At 34.3% G+C, this 24,402-nt stretch overlaps 1 protein-coding gene across 2 annotated transcripts in view; it reads left to right on the top strand.

Annotated features, from left to right (window-relative positions):
• The window catches only part of LOC149773637 (protein eva-1-like), a 258,264-nt gene extending 234,851 nt beyond the window's left edge, over nucleotides 1–23,413 (top strand). For both annotated transcript variants that reach the window (XM_089946269.1, XM_089946270.1), the window contains 4 exons: nucleotides 962–1,105; nucleotides 1,642–1,851; nucleotides 3,737–3,964; nucleotides 4,565–23,413. In XM_089946269.1, coding sequence (XP_089802395.1) covers nucleotides 962–1,105; nucleotides 1,642–1,851; nucleotides 3,737–3,964; nucleotides 4,565–4,875 — 893 coding nt within the window. In that variant the 3' untranslated portion in view covers nucleotides 4,876–23,413. The remainder of the gene's footprint in view (nucleotides 1–961; nucleotides 1,106–1,641; nucleotides 1,852–3,736; nucleotides 3,965–4,564) is intronic.
• The last annotated feature ends 989 nt before the right edge of the window (nucleotides 23,414–24,402 follow it).

Below are 24,402 nucleotides of genomic sequence, written 5' to 3'. Positions count from 1 at the left end.
AATATTTCATGCAAGATCTATTTTAATTTAATGTTTTTCACTTTTAATACTTCATTTAAATTTCTGAAACTGAATTCTACCACGCCTTATGTCAACTCAGTAGACAAACTTTGCAATAAAATTTCTCTTTGTCTTTCCATTAGTATGGATGTCGTCTGTGGCATCCATGCAGGGCAGTGTATGGTAAGTTTTCCAGTGTGCTGCTTTTCATAGGGTAAAGCGAAGGTGTACGACATGTACTTTCCAAATGGATATTGTTATCACTACTAATGATGGATGTCTTCTAAAATATTACCTTTACTCATCCCCATGGTCATATTTACAAAGGGTTCAATATCTTCTTTTCAGTGAAGTATAACAGACATGGTTTAAACACTCAGCAGTTAAAAGAAAAAAATGTCTTATCTTGCTTTCCTCGAGAAAGTCACGATTTCTCAGACAACAACTATCATCAATTGACAAAGTCTTATTAAATCATCTATTATAAGAGAGCATAATCAGATTTATCTATCTTTGGCATCAGAGAATTGGTTAAGAACAGATTCAGTTGACTTAGGGAGTGGAAACAGGGCACCAGCCAATTTTATCCCTCTATTTGCATATGCTGTGAATTCCATATATTTTGTAGATACCAGTTTTCATGGTTTTTTGAGATACACACACACACACACACACCATAGAACCTGTCTTGAAAGACCACTCCTTCTGCCAAAAAATTATGGTCTCTTAAGACAGGTGGTCTCTCATAGGTTATAACACTATATAATCAATAAATCTGTGCATTAAGAATAAGGGCTCTCATGACAGCTGGTCTCACATAACAGTGGTCTTTCAAGACAGGTTTTACTGTATAAATATTCTTGTGTGATGAACTTACAGTATGCACATTATATATTATTGTGTAAGGAATGCATATGAATTAAGTTTTTCCATTGTAAATGTGATGTGTTTCGTATTACAGATTGTCAGTCTAAAGGTGCCTTCGAAGTTATGATGAAACATTGCCATGCTAACAGAAAATGTGTGGTAGATGCAGTAGAAAAGGTTTTTGGAAATCCATGTTCACTTGGTTTACAGAAATACCTCAATGTTGTATATACCTGTGGTAAGTACAGTTCTTTTGACGATTACATGCCATAAGTGTTCTTCTTTGCATTATAGCAAGGGCTGTGCTGATGTACTTATAGTCCCTGTACATACATACACACACACACACACACACACACACACACAAAAACTGACATAAATACCATGAATGTTCTTCTTTACATTATAGCCAGGGCTGTGTACTTACAGAGATGAAGACCATGAATGTTCTGCATATGATTCCTCTTAAAACAGTACATATAAAGTTACATTCATTGATAGATTTAGGTCTAGTTCATTCATTCATTCATGGTGGTTTAGTGATTAGCATGCAGGAACCATAGCTAAAAGTGTCCGGGTTCAGATTATCTTGGGTAAGCTTCTTCGATGTGTCTTTAAGCAAGGCACTTGACTCTAATTGCCTTGGCACTAAACAACCTACTTGCTGTGTTTTAAAACACCAAATCTGATTCTTCATTCATTCAGTCGTTCTGTCATTTGTAGAATGTCCAAGAATATAGTAATACTAGTGATCATGTTTTGTTTATTTTCCAGTCCCTAAAAGAATATTGAAGTCAACTAGACATTCAAAAGGCCATATAAAAGAGAAAAAGAAGAAAAAACCCATTGAACAAGAAGGCATCAACACAAGTTCCCAAGCTAGTATTAATAATATTATCATTCCAAAAATATCTACAGAGTCATTGTGGAAGGATCCACCAAAAACCACCAAAGCTGCTTCTGTTAATGAAGTTTTCCCTGCTGGTAAGTAAAAGCTGCTTCAGGTATTGCCACTGTATAACCCAACCCATCCCTTTGTTAGTCATGTATCTCACCTGTCTCATTACTTAGTTATGTATCACACCTGGTCTGTCCTTTGGTTTAGTCATATAGCACACCTGGCCCATCCCTTGGTGACATGTGTTATGTATACCTGTATTATGTTTGTTAATTTTCATGATTCTAGATTGAAAGAGTCATTTACTAAATAACATATTAAATACCAATATTCTTTATAGTTAGGTTTGTACTTTAAAGATGAGGTCATGCTTGTAAACACATTCATAGTTTCAGAGATAGTGAGGTTACTTTTATTTAAGTGAAAATGTTGATGAGTTATGTACAGGCAATGGGATTCCCCAATGGAAATCTGGCTGACCTAATTTCTGATAGGCTATCTGCTGAAGTACTTGACCTTGTCTGTAGTTGCAAGTGAATTTGAAATGGTTAGTTTAGTCTCATTCTGCTTTCAGTATTTTGTTTTTTATACAAGAGTTCTTTTACTTGAAATTGATAATGTCTAGCATTAACATCAGTCTTAGAAGAGATAAGTAGTTGTGATCATTTGAGTGGATTTTTTAATTTTATTTTTTCTTTCATTATTCAGTTACAAAGTGCTCAGACTTTTCAGATTTAGTAGCTTTTTCGAATTTCTGTGAATTTATTTAAAGACATTTTGGAGTGTAATAAGAATGGAAAAAAATATACATAGAGTTTTATGTCCTGAATTAACTCAAAATGTACTTCTTAGTTCTGCAAATCCAAATTACATGAGCTATGTCATGGGCTGCAAAGCATGATTACACATTTCAATATTGTACTGTAAATTTGACTACATTCCAAGTGCAATTGCATCCTCCTTACTGCACTCAAAATGAAATGAACATTATATTCTATCGTGTCTTCTTGATAACTACAATTGAAAGAGTTAATATTTTTCCCACATTATGATTCCAAACATTCAATGACAGAACAGAAACAAACATGCAGAGGAGTCAACACACTGTTCCTCTGCTGCACAAATCAGATGTTATTTCATGTTGAATTGACACAGATAAATCCAGTCCATAATCACAAAAGTTAGTAGGATTGACAAAAACACCAAAATCTGTCCATTCCAGACCAGATTGTAAAGTTGTTACAGTGCACATTCATTCACAATATGACTCTAAATTTCAATGTTAAATAGACCAAAACGACAATTTCTTTCGAATGTAATGTTGACTGCACAACTAAGTTCAAATTTAGCTCGGCAGAGTTATGTGTGCATTATTGTTGCTGTGTACTGATGAATCTCTACATGTGTATTTAGTTTAAAATGCAGCATAACTTCAATTACTTTGTTTCTTATGGTGTATTTTTGTTTATATAATTAAGACTTAGGTAGAATAAAAAAATGAGCATATAATAAAAAGGTTACTGCATTTGTGGGGGAAAATATGAACTCATTTTGTCAAATGGATTTGCTGCACTGCCAAGGTCATACAGTATATCTATCCAAAAAACTTGTTAATATTTTCCCATACAAATGCAGTAACCTATAAATTCATCATTGAGCAATGTAGTATCTTTTTGTTTGTAAGTAGCATGACAGACTATATTTTATCAATATCCAACCAGCTGCAGGCAACTTGTGAAATGCTGTAATATTCAACTTGTTTTAGTTTAATATTCCAATGATAACTCGTATTAAATCCTCTATTTGATATTCAAATGAAAAGTCATATTATATCCTTTATCATTTGATATTCCAATAAAAAGTCATATCAAATCCTCTATTATTTAATATTCAAATGAAAAGTTATATGAAATCCTCCATTACTTAATATTCCATTGAAACATCATTTTAAATGTTCTTTTTTGTCAACAGATGCTGCACAGCAACATCCAACACATACTGAAACTCGCAGTCCAATACAAGAGGAGAAACCAGGGGACAAAGTTCCCCAGAATGTCTCCACCAGGAAGGATGATGCAGATTTTCCTGTATTGAGCCCCACAGAATGTGTCAATTTTTCGGTGCCGATAGGGAATCAGAGGGAAGCTGCATCATCAGGGGTCCTTATAGACTGGCTTAATACTTTCTACTTTTTTCAGCGTAAGGGGACATAAAGTTTCTTCTCTCTACCATGAATGTGATGATGATAAGTCGTAAAATAAACCATTTGTGTTTATAGCATAGAATAAACCACTGGTATTGTTAGCATAAAATAACTTACTGACCTTTGAAGTGCATTCAGTAAAATGGTCAGACTTCATTGTACATGTGACTAAAAGTTTTCACTTTAATGAGCATCACTTCATTGGAATTTATATTTGACAGAACAGAAATTTTCAAAGATCGTGAATTTACATGTTGACGACCCTCTAGTGGCCAAGGCTGGATCTGGCTTAATAATGGTTGAATCACTTCTCCAAAGCCTTGTAGTTAAATATGTTTTCAGATATTATCGTTGATGGAGACACATCGACAGACAGACACACATACATGCTAGCACGCATGTGTGCACACATACGTACATGCATGCATGCATGCATACATACATACATACATGCATGCATACTTGCATACATACATACATGCACACATATACATACATATATATATATGTAGATACATACATACATACATACATACATACAGAGTTTTAAGTCTTTGCAGCATTCACCTTATTTACTGAAAATTTTATCTTTTCAGAAAATAAAGAGAAGGCCTTTCTATATCTTGCATTGGGTGTCAGCTTCGGAGTGATATGTTTACTGTTACTTGTAATAATTCGACTAGCTATAGACAGTAGGAGGAAAGCAAAGGCCAAACTGGATATTTCTGAGCCTGTGCATCCTGAACACCCTACCCCAGCAAATCACCTTGAGGCTCCAACTCTGGAGCGATCAGACTCTGTTGACAGGATAGAGGTGGTTCGCTTCACGCCTAGACATAGAGACTTTGCAACATGTACACTACGTAGTGATATTGGAAATCGGAGTCTCACCAACTATTATGGATAGTGTTACTATACAATGATTCGTGATGTGTCAATCAAAATTGACAGTTATTTTGTCTTTCTGCAATATCATGAATGTATTATCAGTAAATTGCATGATGAAAATCATCTATGCTTTAATGTGATGACAACGTTTTGTGTTCAGGATTCCATGGATTGTCATGTACATCACTGAAACTCAAGAAACTTGTTGGAAATTCATTAAACAAATTAGATTTAATACTTTGGGACAGCGGTAATTACAATTCTTGCATAAATTGGATATCACCAGGCAGTATTCATCTCTGTAATTCTGAACACTTATAATTTGTTCAGTGTTTTTCCCATTTATTTTGCTGTATTAAAGCATTTATTGACTACACTGTATTGGGAGAAAAAGTGAAACATTGTCATTTTTAATGTTTTACCTTTAATTGCTGTGTAAATGCAAGTTTGACAGTGCCCCAATGCTACCTGATTTAATCAAAGAAATGTTTTACTTCCATTGCAATGAAAGCCATTTTTTAAAAATATATTTGTAACTGAGATTCTGTGATTACAAAGGAACTAAACATAATTACGTTATAGGGCATGTATTAATGGCAAATAATTTGAGAGAGAGAGAGAGAGAGAGAATGAAAGAGAGATCAAATGAAAACTAAAAAAGCAATTGGGACATAAATGTTGGGGACTGCATAAAATAATGGTGCAGGGTCAATTTGGAAGTAAAATTATTAAAGAGGTTTTTTTTATTTTTCAGTCATAGGTACTTTGTTTTGTTTCAAGTGAGAAATTGCTACTAAAGACTTTTCAGAGAATGTTAATATGGAAATTTTTAATGTTTCATTTTAAGAAATATGTAGAGACAGTGTAGCAAATTGTTTCACTTAATTGTTGATTATGTTCCATAACAGTACCATCTACAAAAAGGCCATACCTCAACAAGAAAAATATTTAAGCTAATACTTGAATGTATTTAACAACTCTGTGAAGAGAAAAAAGATGTTGTAATGGGAAATGGGTACATAGCCGTATCACATGTCTTTGTTTGGGAAATGGATATGTAGCCATATCACATCTCTTGTTATGGGAAATGGGTATGTAGCCATATCACGTCTTTATTTGGGAAATGGATATGTAGCCATATCACATCTCTTGTTATGGGAAATGGGTACATAGCCGTATCACATGTCTTTGTTTGGGAAATGGATATGTAGCCATATCACATCTCTTGGTATGGGAAATGGGTATGTAGCCATATCACATCTCTTGTTATGGGAAATGGGTATACACTTAACTCCTCATTTTTACAAATGGGATGTGTTCCTTGAAGGTCAATGAGTGAATGAGATGTGTTCCTTGAAGGTCATTGAGTGAATGGGGTGTGTTCCTTGAAGGTCAATGAGTGAATGAGATGTGTTCTTTGAAGGTCAATGAGTGAATGAGATGTGTTCTTTGAAGGTCATTGATTGAATGGGATGTGTTCTTTTAAGGTCATTGAGTGAAAATTCATTAAACAATAAAGACTTTCCCATTAATTTAAAGGTAATAATTAGAGATAGGTGTATGTATATAAATCATTGTAAAGGAAGGTAAATATATAGTACACATATATGCAGATATTTATTACAGTGAATAGTAATTAAATTGAAATTAACAGTTCAAATTAAAATAAACATACAGTGTAAAGGAAAAACGGAGCAAAACTGAGGGCACTTTAATTTATTTTGTCAGTACTGTTGCAAATGTTAATAACACTTAAAGGTGCACGATGGACGCTGCATGCTAGGACCATTAAGTGTTCACTTTTTTATGCTTTTTCTAAGTTTTTATTAAGACTTACAGACTGTCTGGACTTCTTGTGGATGATGTTGACAAGTGCTTGGAACTTGTGATGGAGTGTAAGATAATTTAAGATAAAACTCACAAAAGTGGCTAGGGTTCTTGAGTACAGTACATGATCAATACTGGATGTATAAAGGGTGGTTGGTAGTGCTGGCATTTTATTCATATCTGGTTTGGCATGCTTTCATTGTTTTAAAAAATTGTTACACATGATGATAAAGTGGTAATAATATTTCAGATTTGTTAACTCAAAACTTCATTAAATGAGTAGCAAGTGTATATGACATCTCTTGTTAAAGGAAATGGGTATATAGCTATATCACATGTCTTGTTAAGGGAAATGGGTATATGGCTATATCACATGTCTTGTTAAGGGAAATGGGTATATAGCTATATCACATGTCTTGTTAAGGGAAATGGGTATATAGCTATATCACATGTCTTGTTATGGGAAATGGGTATATAGCTATATCACATGTCTTGTTATGGGAAATGGGTTTATAGCTATATCACATGTCTTGTTATGGGAAATGGGTATATAACTATATCACATGTCTTGTTAAGGGAAATGGGTATATAGCTATATCACATGTCTTGTTATAGTAAATGGGTATATAGCTATATCACATGTCTTGTTATGGGAAATGGATATATAGTTATATCACATGTTAGGGGAAATGGGTATATAGCTATGTCACATGTCTTTGTAACTGTAGGATGATTTATACTTTATTCATTTTCATGGCGTTGTTATGTCTTGAAATGAAGGGAAAAAAACAGATTTCATTTCTTTTAAAATTACCAAGAGTATTAGATTTAGTCAAACATATTGTCAGTACATTAGAACCAGAAACTGTGATTTTAATTAAATATCCTATGAGAATATTGAAATTGCTATATGAACTGTCACAGTAAATCATATAGGAGTGAATAACTTGAACGCTTTAATGGAAGTTATCTTTCTTTTTAAAAAGATTTTTGTCGTGGAATATTTGGACATTATAAACATTATGAAAGTCCCTTAGTTTCGGGGGGGGGCTTGGGAAATGTTTTGTTTTGTTTTCATCCTAAGAGTGTTAGACATGCACAGTGATCAAAAATGTTAGCCATTTACAGTGATCAACAGTGTTACCATGTACAGTGATCAACAGTGTTAGCCATTTTACAGTGATTGAGAGGTTAGCTTTTTACAGTGATCAACAGTGTTAGCTATTTACAGTGATCAAGTTGATTTTACTGACTAATTTATGGAATTGAGATCTGTATTTTTGAAAAGAGACTGGGACCGCATGGTCTTGGCATTGCTTGTGAATGTTAATATGTTATGTTTAGTTTTTCATGCAAATGTAAATAAATAACATGTAAATAAATGTGACAAAAATATTGAATTATTTAATTTATTATCTAGTCAGATGAAACTTAGAGAATAATGGATTTAATGTATATGTGTGTCTTTATGTAAATGTATATACTATAGTTCTTTTCACTGTATGTATCATCTGAATTTATCATTTATTTCTACAAACTCCAGTATGGACAGCTTGTATTACCCACACCCACCCACCCTGATTGTTTTCTTGGCATGAAACTTTAATATGGAATTGTAAAAAAATTTAATTCATAACTGGAATCTCATAATGTGGTTGTTTTGCTGTTGTTCTTTTCATGTGTGGCAAACACATTTAACAGATCCGTCACTGCATAATATTCCTGAATGTATAATGTGTGCCAACCACTGTAGACGACAGATATGCCATTGAATAATATTCCTCAAGATATGACCTGTGCTTTTCAGTTTAAATGGTTGGTTGAACAAACTTTGCAAACCAAGATCAGCTGATCTAGCTTACAGTTATTTCAGTTTGATGAGTATCATAACATAACTGTTTCAGTGAGAGTTTAAAAACATTCTCATTTATTGGCCACAATTTTAGCCTTTATTATATATCTTTCTTGGCCTTGATTCTTACCTATATTATATATATATACCATTACATTTTTACTCAAGAAATTGCCAGAATTTTACTATCGTATGTTATTGCCATACTCATAAACGAGGCTGGAACTACATGCGTTTCATTCATAAACTGTATATTCATTTGTATGTGAGCTGATCAAAATGTAATTTGGTTTCTGATATATGATGAAGTTCGTATTTGAAATGCTATGCTGTTTTTTTTTCTTCAGTTTTGAATAGGGACTTTTTTAAATTATCTGAAGTTTGATAAGTATTTAATAAAAGATCATTGTCATAGTAATTGGCTAGAACATGTCATAGTGTCAGCATCAGAAAATCTGAATCATGACTTCACATCATACCACAGTCTGGATCTTCTTATGCTGATGATATGACATGATCCAGGGCCAAAATATATGACAGAGTAACAACATTTTCACATAGAAAACAGACATGTTTTAGAAAAATCACTAGAAAAAAGTTAACATTCCTAAATCTGTTCTTAGTTTTATCATCATTTTCATTTTGAGAGAGTTTTCTTCTCAAAGGCTAAAAGATTCAGATTCGTAAAACTCGTGCTGATATAAAAAAAAATCTGTTTACTTTTAAGTGAAAAGTATTGAATTTACATTGTGAACTAAAGACTTGAAATGTGTCATGCATCTCAGGAAGGACTACAGTATATGGAAATGCAAAATGCATTCTTACTTGCCAGGAAGTGGGGGGTGGTGAGAAAAGAAGTCACATGAGAAAGGTTTTATTTCAATTTCTTATCATTTATACTAATATCAACAAATAATGAATAGTAAATAAGTCAAAATAAATATATAAAAATATCAGGATTCAGTTAATTAAGTTAATTAGTAAGTAAATAGGTCAAAATAAATATACCTATAAAAGCCTTAATTCATTAAGAAAGAGAAAGAAAGATTTGCTAAAGTACCAACAGAAAAAGTAATAATAGAAAGAGGGCACTGATTAAGCTTTAAAATTATGAAGTGTTACTGTTGTCCACTTTGAGACATCTAATTCCCACATGCAAAGTAGCTGGCGGAATGCCTGTTAAGTTCATTCACCCAGTCAGGGCAGTTAGTGAAGATCGTGTTGCGGACTTGCTGATTGGAGGAAAGAGAATTAGCTAAGAGTTATTTTCATCTTGTTTATCTTTGTTTCAATTTACAACTGTTATTGATAGGATTTTCCACACATTTTCCTATATCCTGGGGTCACTGTTGACAAATGTAAACAAATGGTGTGGTTATGATGTCATTGAAAGAGATACATTCGGTCAAAAACCAGGAGTTTATGATACAAAGTCAGAACAAATCAAAACTTGCAGTCATACATGACCTGGTTGGGTCTTTCTACAATATCTATCACAGATTTCAAATTATGGAATAACAGGATTTGAGTCAAAATAAATCAAAACATGGGGTCATACATGACCTGGTTGGTCTTTCTACAATATCTGTCACAGATTTCAAATTATGGAATAACAGGATTTGAGTCAAAACAAATCAAAACATAGGGTCATACATGACCTGGTTGGGTCTTTCTACAATATCTATCACAGATTTCAAATTATGGAATAACAGGATTTGAGTCAAAACAAATCAAAACATGGGGTCATACATGACCTGGTTGGGTCTTTCTACAATATCTATCACAGAATTCAGATTGGAGGATAACAAGATTTGAGGAGAGTAATAATGGGTTGCTTTTCTCAGGTTCACTTTTATAAGCGATGTGTACAAGCAACAATAGAACATTTCCAAGCACTAATCCAACATTAGCATCCTTAGATCCACAAAAAATAAAGAATTGCAATCCTACCCACAGTGTGGGAAAGAGAACATTTAGTTCGAAGTGGCACTAAGTTCAGTAACATTCATTTTTATAAAATCTCATCGGTCTCTTATACCAAAGAGTCATCTCACATGAGTTTGAGATGCATTAAAATATATTGTATTCATATTGTGTACATAAACCACATAAATATGTAGTTTTGCAGGTTGGAAGCAGTCAAATAGGGCAGGTTCATAAAAAAATGTACAATTCTAATTTGGACTAAAAGCAATGTTTTGTGTTTGTGTTTTAAACAGCAAGGGTAAGGTGATAGATATTAAAACACCATTGCCTACAAACAGCTTTTAAATGTCTCCATTTTTCTTCAGGGATACTTAATTGATTTTTAGTAGAAGAGTACCTAATTCAACTATGAACTTCTGGATTAAAATTATTTAGATCATCTGATGCCAGGTTGTTTTGAACTTTCTTCATGATGACTGGTTCATTGAATTTTAGCCTGGCATGAAATGGTAGTCATTTGAGTTTTTCAAATAAGGGTTGACTGGATGTTGAATATTTTTATCGTAAAGTTCTGGATGAATTCTTTACTGCCATTCAGTGGGAGTCACAGTGGGGTCAAAGTTTTGATAAAGTATTGTGATTTTTCTGCTTCAAATTTTTTTATTTGGTCAGTCATAAAGTGTGTTACATAAGGAGATTTGTAAGAACTTTTTGTGTTTAATACCGATAAGCATTCAGAGGTATTTAAAATTTTGGTTGACCTCTTGGGGGAAAAGGATTCAGACGTTTATATCAGCATATAGGCTACTTGTCATTGTTCAACTTTAGTATTTTTTAAATTCCCAAATCAGGGTTGATTTTACTGAATTTGGTATGGGCATGGATTTAATTCCAAAGTCAGGTGTGACATTACTACGATTTGGGTGAGGGCATCGATTTAATTTCCAAAAAGGGGGGGGGGCATGGATTTTATGGCCAGATCATTGTCAAAGGCTACTAGCAGTGGAGATAACCCAGCTAGAAGCTTCTAGGACTCAAGATACTAATTTAGTTCCCATAGTAAACCTATGCAAACACCATGATATTAAAAATTCAATAACTTAAAAGTTTTGAGTGCTCATGATCAAACCTATATTTATCAGTATAGAAACCTGGATGTTAGCTTCTATGTAGAGGAAAGGATATCACCCGCTGCATTTTCTGGACCTGCATGTGTTTGAAACGTGCTTTCAATTCCGCACCAAAGAGTCTGGTGCTAATTTTAGTAATGAGTGTTCCAAACTCAAGACTGCTAATGGACTGAAATTCCATCAATAAAACAATTTTTTTTTTTTTCACTTACAGCTAGGATAAGCTCTCAAAAGATTCTTTTTCCTACAACATAACTTATATTATTAACCAATCCTGGTCAGCCTAACCCATATATACTCTATTTTATGTTCACCCATTTCCTGGCTGGTTCCCATTTTTCCATACCATTAGTACCGTGTGTCCTCTAATGACACTCGTACCATATGGAAAATTGCATTCGAATGGCAAGATTATTTTTTTCGATCTAAAATAAATAGTCTTACTAAAATGGTATATGTTACAATCCTTCATTTCTTCCAGTTAATTAGGTTTTTTCTTTATTAGATGAACCTCATTCTTTGCCTTTTTATCTAGGTCATGTCACATATCATTTTACATTTATGTTAGTTTTATAGTCTATATTTTGAAGTGTTTTATGTATGATTTATCATTTTTGCATATTAGCAGACATATCCAAAGTACATGTAACTGTTAAATTATTTGGATGAAAATCACTACAAAGTTTGACCCATAAAATTGTTGGATATAACAGATTTCACTACAGGTGACAATTAGCAAAAGGTTCCATGGATTTGGTTGTGATCAAGCAGTAGTTTGTGAAATGGAGGCTAGCTAACTATTTGTATTTTCCTAAAGGTTGAGTCCATATGCAAACTGCACAGAACCAGATCTGTCATCACATGATACACTGGCATATCCTGATCTCTGCATAGACCCTAATCAACTGGCACAATATGCATTGACAGATTGGGGTCAGTGTAGTTTGCAGCTGGAGTTGTAAACATGTATATACAACATGCTAGCTTGACCATTGTTGTTTTTGTACTTTGATATGAAGTTGAAATATTATTTAAAAGGCCAATCGATATATTGGTATATCGAAGGGAAAGAAGAAATGAAAAGCCTTCCCTTTTATTTCTCTTTGTTCATATTCAGCCTGTGTAATTTGTGACAAGCTTTACCTCCAGTAATGTGCTGAATTAGGTTGTGACAGCCAGATGGTTTTTGAATAATAATAATAATAATAGTAATAATAATAGCAATATTCTGTGATAGCTTATTATAATTTTTAACTGATATATATCGGATGGGTTTTGCATAGGACATGGAACAACTTGAATTTTACAGCATCTGTTATACTTGATTTATATGCATTGTTCTTTACATACATAGAAGTTCAGTATAATATATTAGTAGTCATTTTGTGAATGCCTTGTTTAAATCCTTGATTAATATCACAGGATCTTGTGTGTCTAAGTGTACTGTGTGTCTGAGTATACTGAAGTCTAAGTGTACTGTGTGTTTAAGTGTACTGTGTGTCTAAGTATACTGTATGTCTAAGTATACTGCAAGTCTAAGTGTACTGTGTGTCTAAGTATGCTGTGTGTCTAAGTATACAGCAAGTCTAAGTGTACTGTGTGTCTGAGTATGCAGTGTTTCTAAGTATGCTGCATGTCTAAGTATACTGCAAGTCTAAGTTGCTTGATTGAATGTTTTTTATGGCACAAAATACATGTAAGTTATTTAGTGGTGAGGCTATTCGAGTAATGTGCTCTGACCAGAAATTCAAACCTGTACCTTTTCTTGTATCACAGCCAGGGCTGTTTGATTTGTAGAATTCAAACCTGTACCCGTTACACAGGGCGGATTGAACGATACTAAAGACTTGCACTGATTTAGGTCAATCAATATTTAATTCTGATTTTTCTTCATAATTAACAAGTAATTTTTAAGATATTATAATTTTGTACCATTGTAAATTGTATTGAGCTCTACTGGTCATACACCAGGAGAGCTTATGGGATGGTCTGTTGTACATTGTCTGTTCATCTGTTATCACAAGTTTGTTATTGCTACTCTCGAATGGATAGTCATTTCAGCATGAGGTTTTCACTAAAAGACATGCAGTTTTCACTAAAAGACTTGTTATGATGCCTAGTTGGTCTCAAATAAAACTGCTGCTGCCTGCCCACCAAAATGGCCATCTTTGACTTGTTGCTATTTCCCGAATGGAGGGTGATGTAAAGACATCTCATGATGCTTAGTTTGTTGTCAGTGAAAGTGTTGTCAGTCTGACCTCCATTATTGTGGCCACAATGGCTGTCTTGAAAATCTTGATATTGCTGGTCTTAGATGGATGATCATATTGATGCATAGAAAATAGAAGTGATCCAAATGTAATATTCTGTATAACCACTGTGGCATCCATTATGAAAACCTTGTTATCATTACTCCTCCAAAATACAAAGTCGTCAACATGGGCTTCCACCAAAAGACTTCTTATGATGTTTTCTTGGTCCTAAATGAAAATGGTACCAATCTGGATTCCAGTATGTTCACCACAGCAGCAAATTTTAAAATCTTGTTACTGCTGAAAAATATCAGGGATGGTTTTGACACTCGGCAATTAAAAGGAAAAAATTGTCCTATCCTGGAAATTCTTTTCAGTTAGTAGAGCGTCAGTCCCTTTGATAGATTCTTGTTTAGTTTTGTAGTTTGAGTGACACTTTCCTAAACTAGACACTGTTGGGACCAAACATGGGTAGTTTTTATAGAGGTGGCTATTTTTTTTATAGAGGTGGCTATTTTATGGCAGTTGGATTAGGATGGCCATACTGGCCAGTCGGTACAGAAGGGCAGATTCTGGAAGGGTCAGTTTATGAAAGTTTATTGTACAGTAAATCCCAGATTTATGCAAATTTTGCATTCCTGAAAAACCTAGCATAAGTCATATTTGTGTGACTTGTGTTTCTAGGTAACATATTGAATGTGTGTTAATCAGGATTTTATCATTGCTTTCTGTTTATTATATACATGTGCCATTAAACTGAATTGGTGAAGAGATATTCCATGCATGCTATTCCTTGGGCTTAGTGCCTCATATAGTCCGATTTGGTATTTTCAAGAATAATATTTATAAGGTTAGCAAATTTCTCTTTTTTTGTGTCTTATTTGTTTCACTAAATATGGCCTAGTTTCAGAGATAATGAGTAAAAACGAGTGACACCCTGTTCCAGTCTGAAGCAGTTCATCTAAGGCTGCATGAGTTACTTCCCTTAGACCATGCAAGACATCCAACACATTAAACCAGGAGTTAAATACAATACTGTGTGATTGATAATATACAGGGTCATTGAGACACAAAATTGTTTCTTTGTTCTTTTTGGGAAGCATTGATACCAAGTATAATTCAAAAGTACCAATTCACTTGATGGGTAAGAAAATAATTTTGTTTTATCACATTGTATGAAACAATTCTGTCTCACAAACAGTTTATAATGTACAGTGTGCTTTAAGCATGTAAAGTGTCATCATATTTTCTCTCTTTTCTGTCGATCAAAGCATTTTTTTTATTCATAGAGTAGCTTTGTTATTTCTTGCCAAGTGCTAATTCCAAGTTAGAATGGCATTATACTGTAATAGAGCATTTACAGAGGTTTCTTTTCTGTATAAAGAATATGTAGAATATTCATTGTTACTTTTTCACATTAAAAATGTATATATTCTCTTTTATGAGAAAAATGACCAAATTTTATCAGGTGTTCATTTCTCAACCGTTAAATTTATTCATCATTATATTTTACAAATGGCTTTATGGTCATCGTACACTTGTCTTTAGCTATCATTTCAGACACGTTCTTTTCATACAAATGTATTGTAATGGTGCCAGTGGGAGCTGTCACTGCTTTGGAAGGGCACTTTGATTCCTGTGAAATATTACAGTATTTATTTGATACACATCAAGGGCTTTTTTATTAATATTATGTTTTTTGGTGTTTTTTTCATGTTTACTCTTTACACATTCATTTAGTCTACAGGAATGTAGAATTATGTAAATGATTTTGAACAACATTGAAATGCATGCCATTTGAAACAAATATTGAAGAGTTTTTATGATATTTTAGAAACCTAATCCGTGTTCTGAAATACAACATGTGGACCAAAGATATGAAATGCAAACCAGTCTGTATTTTTGTTTTATTTTGTTTATTTGTTTGTTTGCCTAGCCTTAAGGCTGCTTTGGTTCACAGCCTGGGGTTTGTGGTATGACCCTGTGTCTGTCGCAAGGTATACACCATCAGCCTGTTGACAACTGCTTTTTATTAAACTAAAGTCCTTATTTCTGAAACAGGGGAGTGATCCTGTTACTGAAACAGGGGAGTGATCCTGCTACTGAAACAGGGGAGTGATCCTTTTACTGAAACAGGGAAGTGATCCTGCTACTGAAACAGGGGAGTGATCCTGTTACTGAAACAGGAGAGTGATCCTGTTACTGAAACAAGGGAGTGATCCTGCTACTGAAACAGGGGAGTGATCCTGTTACTGAAACAGGGGAGTGATCCTGTTACTGAAACGGGAGTGATCCTGTTACTGAAACAGGAGAGTGATCCTGTTACTGAAACAGGGGAGTGATCCTGTTACTACTCATGCGTTATCAAACACAGTTAACATCACTAACGTATTAGATGAGGTTGATGCTAATGTTGCTAAGACAATAGACGAGATAAATTATAAATGAGATCTTTGCTTCTAAAGATGATTGGATATCTCATGACTAAGCCATATTTCTGATCAAATTTTGATAGACTTTTTTGCAACCTGATATCATCAAGATCTGAGAAAAGCTTGATTATAAATTACCTCAATGCTTATTAATGAGGTGATCTTGCATTTGATTTGCTAAACTCGTTACCACACAGAATTTGAACTAGTCATATGTCGTCTTGAACATAGACAAGGTTTATTTTGTGAGACATCCACACATACAAGTTGATTCTGCATCTTATTGGCTGGGCTTGTTGACACTTTTAGGTTATATATTTCATTAGATTTTGATCAAACTTGGTATACAGGTTTATGTTGACACTTTTAGGTTATATATTTCATTAGATTTTGATCAAACTTGGTATACAGGTTTGTGTTGACACTCTTTGTATATATTTCATTAGATTGTGATCAAACTTGGTATACAGGTTTGTGTTGACACACTTTGTATATTTATTTGATCTTGATCAAACTTGGTAATAGTTTGTCATCAAGAGTTTGATAATGTGCAAAGGAGTCACAGTAGCAAAGCTGGTGGAGCTTTGGGCTTGTTGTATTTAATCAAAGGGGTGGGGTGGGGGTTTAATATCAGTCTAGACTTGTCTGGCTTGGCTGTGTTGGTGTGTACTTGGGAAAAGCACTTATCTCCCGTTGCCTTTGCATGTTATAACAAAGTGTAGAAGGTGCCTTTAAAAACCAACCATCCATCCACTGAACATGAGAAGCATTCATAAAACAAGCTTATGTCATCAAGATCTTGGACTGTAACATTAATGAAATCCATGCATGATGACATTGCATGTGATTGGCAGAGCTATTGCCACTCTTGAAGCCCTAACTTGGCATCTGATTGGCAGAGCTATTGCCACACTTAATTGTGGTCTGATTTTGATGAAAATTGGAATATCGACATCACGGATAATTTTGAAAGTAGTCAAGACCCATATATTAATGAGGTAATCTTGTATTGGCTGACTTTGTTACCACTCTCATTATCAGGATCTTTGTTGACTTCAGTTATGAGCAAGAGACTGCATATTATTTATGCCCATATCTTTAGAAATATATTTTTGTCAGCATGGCATAAAGAGATGGTTTACATAGGATATATTATTATAATGTTACAAAAAGATGATGAAATAGTAAACTGTGTAGTTATTTAAGTCTGGTCGGCACTATCAGGCCCCATATGCATTTTGTTGACAATTTTAATCTTCCCTTTATAGCTATCACTATTTCCATCAGCCTATCTGTCCATATGTAAACATTTTGTTTGGCATATTTCAACCAGACTTAATATGCATTCCAAGCAAAATGTGAAAAGTTGCCATTTTATACATGAAATATTCCACAACATATGTTTTTTTTTTATAGCTATCACTCTCTGTCTGCTTATTAATGTTCGCAATTTTTTAGTATAACTAAAACTGTTAAAAGTATTTCAACCAAACTTGGTACGCATGCCAGGCAAACTGCATAGAAATGCCTTTTCGTACTTTGGAATCTTCCACAATATCAGCATTTTTATCTTGTTTTGGAAACAGCGTCGAGCACAGTAAAAGATAAATAGCGATTGCTGGACCTTAGGTTTCTATCGGCTGTTAATGAACATTAAACAGTTTCATATTCAAAACCTTTATTCAAAAAACTGTCTTTACATAAGTAGGGATTATGGGCATATATCTCTCAATGGCTCTTGTTAAGTGGGGACCTGGGAGACACTCATCTCTCTTATTAATAAGTGGGGACCTGTGAGATGCTATCTCTACGTAACTCTTGTTAGCAAGTGGGGACCTGGGAGACATGTCATCTCTATTTAATTCTTGTTAATAAGTAGGGCCCTGGGAGGTATATCATCTCAGTATGATTCTTGTTACTTAGGAGGGACTTGGAAGATGTCATCTCCAGATAGTTTGTAAATAAATGGGGACCTGGAAAATATGTCAAAATATGTCATCTCCAGATAACTCCTGTTAATAAGCAGGGACCATGAGATGTGTCATCTCTGGATAACTCCTGCTAGCTTTTATTGGCTTTTAATTCATTAAAAATTGAAAACTACGTTGTTAGAAAATGCATTGTTCTTCCTGATACATAGATTGTTATCATAATTGAGTGTGAATAAAGTTTACTTACTTGTAAGTTGGATCCAGTTGCAAACTGCATAGACCCAGATCTGTCATAACTGCATTTGCCAGCAGATCTGTATCACTGCATAGACCCAGATCTGTCATAACTTCATTTGCCAGCAGATCTGTATCACTGCATTGACCTAAATCTGTCAACTTCATTTTCTAGCAGATCGGCATCACTGCAGTTCATTATTAACAATTAGTAGAACATACAGCATGGACCCTGGTCTGCCAGCTCATTAAGTTATGTCAGATAAGCTTCTACGTTATTTGCATTTGGACCTGACTTGCAAGCATGTACAAATGATATACAGGTGGTTGAAGATTCCATGTTCATCTCGTCCTCAAACATACAGCATCATAATTTTCGTTTCTTTGCAGGATTGTAACAATAGTGATACCAATAAATGGTAGATGATCTTTTTTTTTTATTGTAGTCGGGGCATGTTTTAGTTTGTGTAGACTGTCAAGATAGAGATGTTTATTATGGCATACAGTATAGATGTACCCATGCATGTGTTCTAGAAGAAAACACGGGTAATTTCTTTGCATTTACATGTATTTTATGTGTATTTTCTCATTTGCTGGATCAGGAAGCCTTGGGTTTAAGGTCCAGCCCAGAAATCCTTGGGTTTAAGGCCCCAAAATAGCCTTGGGTTTAAGGCCCTGTCCAGAAGTTGTGGAGTCCAAACAGCATGATTGTTTAGTGACTGAAGCATTGTATAATTTAAGGATTAACTGATAATTTAACGAAGAGAAATTTAGTGAAATGGGGTCCAGATAACTGTTATTGTTAATTACCTGTCTAAATAAAACCTGTCTAAATAAAACCATTCTAAATGAAATCATATTGAAACCTGCAGAGCTGCAGGAAATGTAGTTCTGTTTTAGTGTTTGGTACTTTTTGATCAAATTTTTTTATTCAAGAGACAAAATGTATAATCTGATAAAGATATAATTACTTGAAAAGAGGTATCCATTTCATAGATACAATATATTTTAATTATATGAACCTGTTTTTAATCTTTCGATTTTTCATCATCCCAAGGGGATGCAAGCCACTGTTTGATTCCATCATGATAAATTAATCCATTCATAGTGCTCTACATGAACATCTTGCTCGACCAATGGCTGAACACTCATGTGATGATATTTCAATATCAAGTCATACCAAGTTGGTGCTTGTGTCATGTGACCTCAGAAGAGTTATCTCTTTGCAAGAGCTATAGTGGAGCTTTTCTAAACTGGACACTGTTTAGACCAAATAATCTGGCCACATTTGGACCAGAATAGTTGTACAGTCTGTAGAGGAGGCCATGTTACAGAGGATATTATTTAAGGAAGTTTCACTCTTTCCATGCACTGTGTAGAACAGCAAAATGGATTTGTGGTAGAAACGGCATTTAGTCGAGGCAATGTGGCATTGTGTAGGCATGGTAAATTCAAAATTAGATGATCCTTAGATTTAATCTTCAGCTCAGCCATTACTGTATACTACAGAATTTGAAACTTGCATGCTTTGGTGTAAATGGTGCCCTTATCAGATGAGGGTGAATTGTTAAGCTTGTAATGGACTGGATTCCCAGAAAGAGGGAGTGATTTTGCTGCTCATCACTTCATACTATTCATACTATGGAAATGGGACAAGACCAAGCTTAGAAGCCACTGAATCACTATGAAAACTAAATCAGTATGAACATTGGGTCAGTATAAACACTGAATCAGTATGAACATTGGGTCAGTATAAACACTGAATCAGTATGAACATTGAGTCAGTATAAACACTGAATCAGTATGAACATTGGGTCATTATAAACACTGAATCAGTATGATCACTGTATATTGGGTCAGTATAAACACTGAATCAGTATGATCACAGTATCACTGAACATTGGGTCAGTATAAACATTGAATCAGTAAAAATGCAGAATTAGTATGAACACCAAATCAGAATGAAGTAGATACATCTGGAGGACTTGGTGTTAAATCATGGTATTCCAGTCATATATTTGAAAAAATAAATTTAAAAGGTAAAGACAGCACTTCATCATTATTTTGTCCTTCATTGTGGTACAACCATAAACCCCATGATAGAAACTAAACTGTTGAATGGGTATACTGTGATACAACTATGTACCCCATGACAGAAATTAAACCATTGGATATAATGGGGTATGATTTTGGACCATGTGACCAAAATTAAACCACTGTCTGGGTATAGTGTGGTATGACTTTGGACTCTATGACCAAAATTAAATGATTGCCAGGGTATAATGTGCTATGACTATGGACCCTGTGACCAAAATTAAACCATTGTCTAGGTATAATGGTAGGAATATTGCCCCTGTGACTGAAATTAAACCTTCATCTGGGTATAGTGTTATATGACTATTGTCCCTGTGACAGAAATTAAACCATCATCTGGGTATAGTGTGATATGACTATGGACCCTGTGACAGAAATTAAACCATCATCTGGGTATAGTGTTATGTGGCTATTGTCCCTGTGACTGAAATTAAACCATCATCTGGGTATAGTGTGGTATGCCTATGGATCCTGTGACAGAAATTAAACCATCGTCTGGGTATAGTGTGATAAGACTATGGACCCTGTGACAGAAATTAAACCATCATCTGGATATAGTGTGATAAGACTATGGACCCTGTGACTGAAATTAAACTAAAAATATTGCCCCTGTAATGGAAATCAAACCATCATATGGTTATAGTGTGATATGACTATGGACCCTGTGACAGAAATTAAACCATCATCTGGGTATAGTGTAATATGACTATGGACCCTGTGACAGAAATTAAACTAAGAATATTGCCCCTGTAATGGAAATCAAAACAATCATATGGTTATAGTGTGATATGACTATGGACCCAGTGACAGAAATTAAACCATCATATGGTTATAGTGTGCTATGACTATGGACCCTGTGACAGAAATTAAACCATCATCTGGGTATAGTGTAATATGACTATGGACCCTGTGACTGAAATTAAACTAAGAATATTGCCCCTGTAAGGGAAATTAAACCATCATATGGTTATAGTGTGATATGACTATGGACCCTGTGACAGAAATTAAACCATTATCTGGGTATAGTGTAATATGACTATGGACCCTGTGACAGAAATTAAACTAAGAATATTGCCCCTGTAATGGAAATTAAACCATCATATGGTTATAGTGTGATATGACTATGGACCCTGTGACAGAAATTAAACCATCATATGGTTATAGTGTGATATGACTATGGACCCTGTGACAGAAATTAAACCATCATATGGTTATAGTGTGATATGACTATGGACCCTGTGACAGAAATTAAACCATCATCTGGGTATAGTGTGCTATGACTATGGACCATGTGACAGAAATTAAACCATCATCTGGGTATAGTGTAATATGACTATGGACCCTGTGACTGAAATTAAACTAAGAATATTGCCCCTGTAATGGAAATTAAACCATCATATCGTTATAGTGTGATAAGACTATGGACACTGTGACAGAAATTAAACCATCATCTGGGTTTAGTGTAATATGACTATGGACCCTGTGACTGAAATTAAACTAAGAATATTGCCCCTGTAATGGAAATTAAACCATCATATGGTTATAGTGTGATATGACTATGGACCCTGTGACAGAAATTAAATTAAGAATATTGCCCCTGTAATGGAAATTAAACCATCATATGGTTATAGTGTGATATGACTATGGACCCTGTGACAGAAATTAAACTAAGAATATTGCCCCTGTAATGGAAATTAGACCATCATATGGTTATAGTGTGATATGACCATGGACCCTGTGACAGAAATTAATTAAACCATCATCTGGGTATAGTGTGATATGACTATGGACCCTGTGACAGAAATTAAACCATTATCTGGGTATAGTGTGATACGACTATGGACCCTGTGACAGAAATTAAACCATCATCTGGGTATAGTGTGGTATGACAACATGGGTTAAAAGAAAACATTAAGCTCAGCATCCTACTTTATTTCTTTTTTATAACATATATTTTGACAAAATTAAGTGCATAAATAAAATTGAGTGAAAATGATGTATTTAATTTGTATAACTTAAATTATTTACTGTAAGTTTGGATGGTGTTTAGTTTACATACCCCACCCCCAATAAACATGTATTGATCAAATTTTTTGTAACTCTTTCTTTACTGTGGTTTGAGGGAGAAATATAACCAATTCATTTCCTTACATAAATGTACTTTATTTGTACTTCCCCCAGATATTTAATTATGTAAACGTTTTGGAAAGATTGTTTGTTTGCCATATCTGTAAAGTAACTCTTGGATAACTCTGATACTAGTCACATGAATATGTAGCATTGCTAATTAGCCCTTGTTTATAAACCTAGAGAACTAAATAAAAATAAAGCCAAACGTTTAAACCAAATGCCTCAAGTTTTTTTTAAGTTGTATGGGACTTGTGACTTTATGCACAAATTTTACAAAATAAATGCTAATTGTTGCGGAAGAACTTGTATAAAAGGCACTCTTATTCAGGTCATATGCAAGGTCATTCCATATGCAAGGTCAGGCTGTATGTAAGGTCAGGTCATATGCAAGGTCAGGTCATATGTAAGGCCAGGCCGTATGTAAGGTCAGGTCATATGTAAGGTAAGCCTTGTACAAAGGATATTAAGTATAACAAGAAATCATAAACAAGTTGAACCAGTGGATGGATAAAAGAACAGAAACATGAATAGTTTGTCTCACTTCATTAATGAAAGGGGTGGGGGAATCTAAAACAATTACTAGTTTCAGTTATTGATTGTATTTGCAGGAGCAGTCAGGTTGTTTTGCTGTTTGGACAAATTAGTTAACTTATATTAGTATTGTACAGCAAATTCCTTTTGTACAGCATGTATAGTTTCATCTTGACTATGTATATCCTGATAAAGCGTATAAAAACTTGTGCAATCAGCATTATGTTTTTGTCTTCCTTTTTCTCACATGCATTCAATTAAACAAAACTATAGACATAATCTTAACAAATCAATCACAGTGACCCACTTTTCTTGCTCTAATGATAAGCTTTTAGCTCTACTGGTGATTGACTAGAAGAGTTTATGGGATGGTTTGTTGTCCTTCTGTCCATTAACACCAGTTTATTATTGCTATTCCTCCTAAACTGATTGGAGGATTGTCATGAAACTTCACACACACATTCATCCCATGGTCTTGTTGGATATGGCTGAAAATGGGTTTGTGCACACTTACAGTATGGACACCATAGCAGCCATCTTGAAAATCTTGTTATTGCTACTCCTAATAAAATGGTCATATGAACATGGTGTTTTCACTGAGAGGTTTTTTATGATGTCTGATTGATCCTAAATGAATAGAATGCTGATATATGTCCAATAAAGATGCCACATCAGCCATCTTGAAAATCTAGTTATGGTTACTTCTCCTGCATGGATTGCCATATCAACATGGGTTGTCACTAGGAGTCTTCTAGCTAGTCGTGAATAAAAGTGGTGCAGATCTGGCATTCAATATGGCCACCACAGTGACCATATTGAAAATCTTGGGTTTCTTCTACATGGATGGCCCTATCAACATGGATTGTCACTAAGAGACTTCTTATGTCTAGTTGGTCTTGAATGAAAGCAGTGCAGCTCTTGATTCCAATATGGCTGCCTCAGGGGCCATCTTGAAAAGCTTGTTTTTGATTCTCCTCCAACATGGATGGTCCTATCAACAAGACGTCACTAAAAGAATTCTTATGATATATAGACAAAAATGGTTCTTTTCCAATGTACTATGTGGTCATGCTTGTTTTCACTACTCTTAAAAGGAGTTATTTTGACATTGAGTTTTCATCATGTTTCAGGTCCTAAATGAAAAATGCTAACATTTAATGTGGTGGTTTTCTTGAAAATATTGTTGTTTCGACTTCCAAATAGATGG

Source organism: Sinohyriopsis cumingii, unplaced genomic scaffold (assembly GCF_028554795.1).
Source record: "Sinohyriopsis cumingii isolate HCF-2022 unplaced genomic scaffold, ASM2855479v2 utg000622l, whole genome shotgun sequence".
Classification (NCBI taxonomy): domain Eukaryota; kingdom Metazoa; phylum Mollusca; class Bivalvia; order Unionida; family Unionidae; genus Sinohyriopsis; species Sinohyriopsis cumingii.
This window is presented reverse-complemented; position numbering and strand designations above follow the sequence as displayed.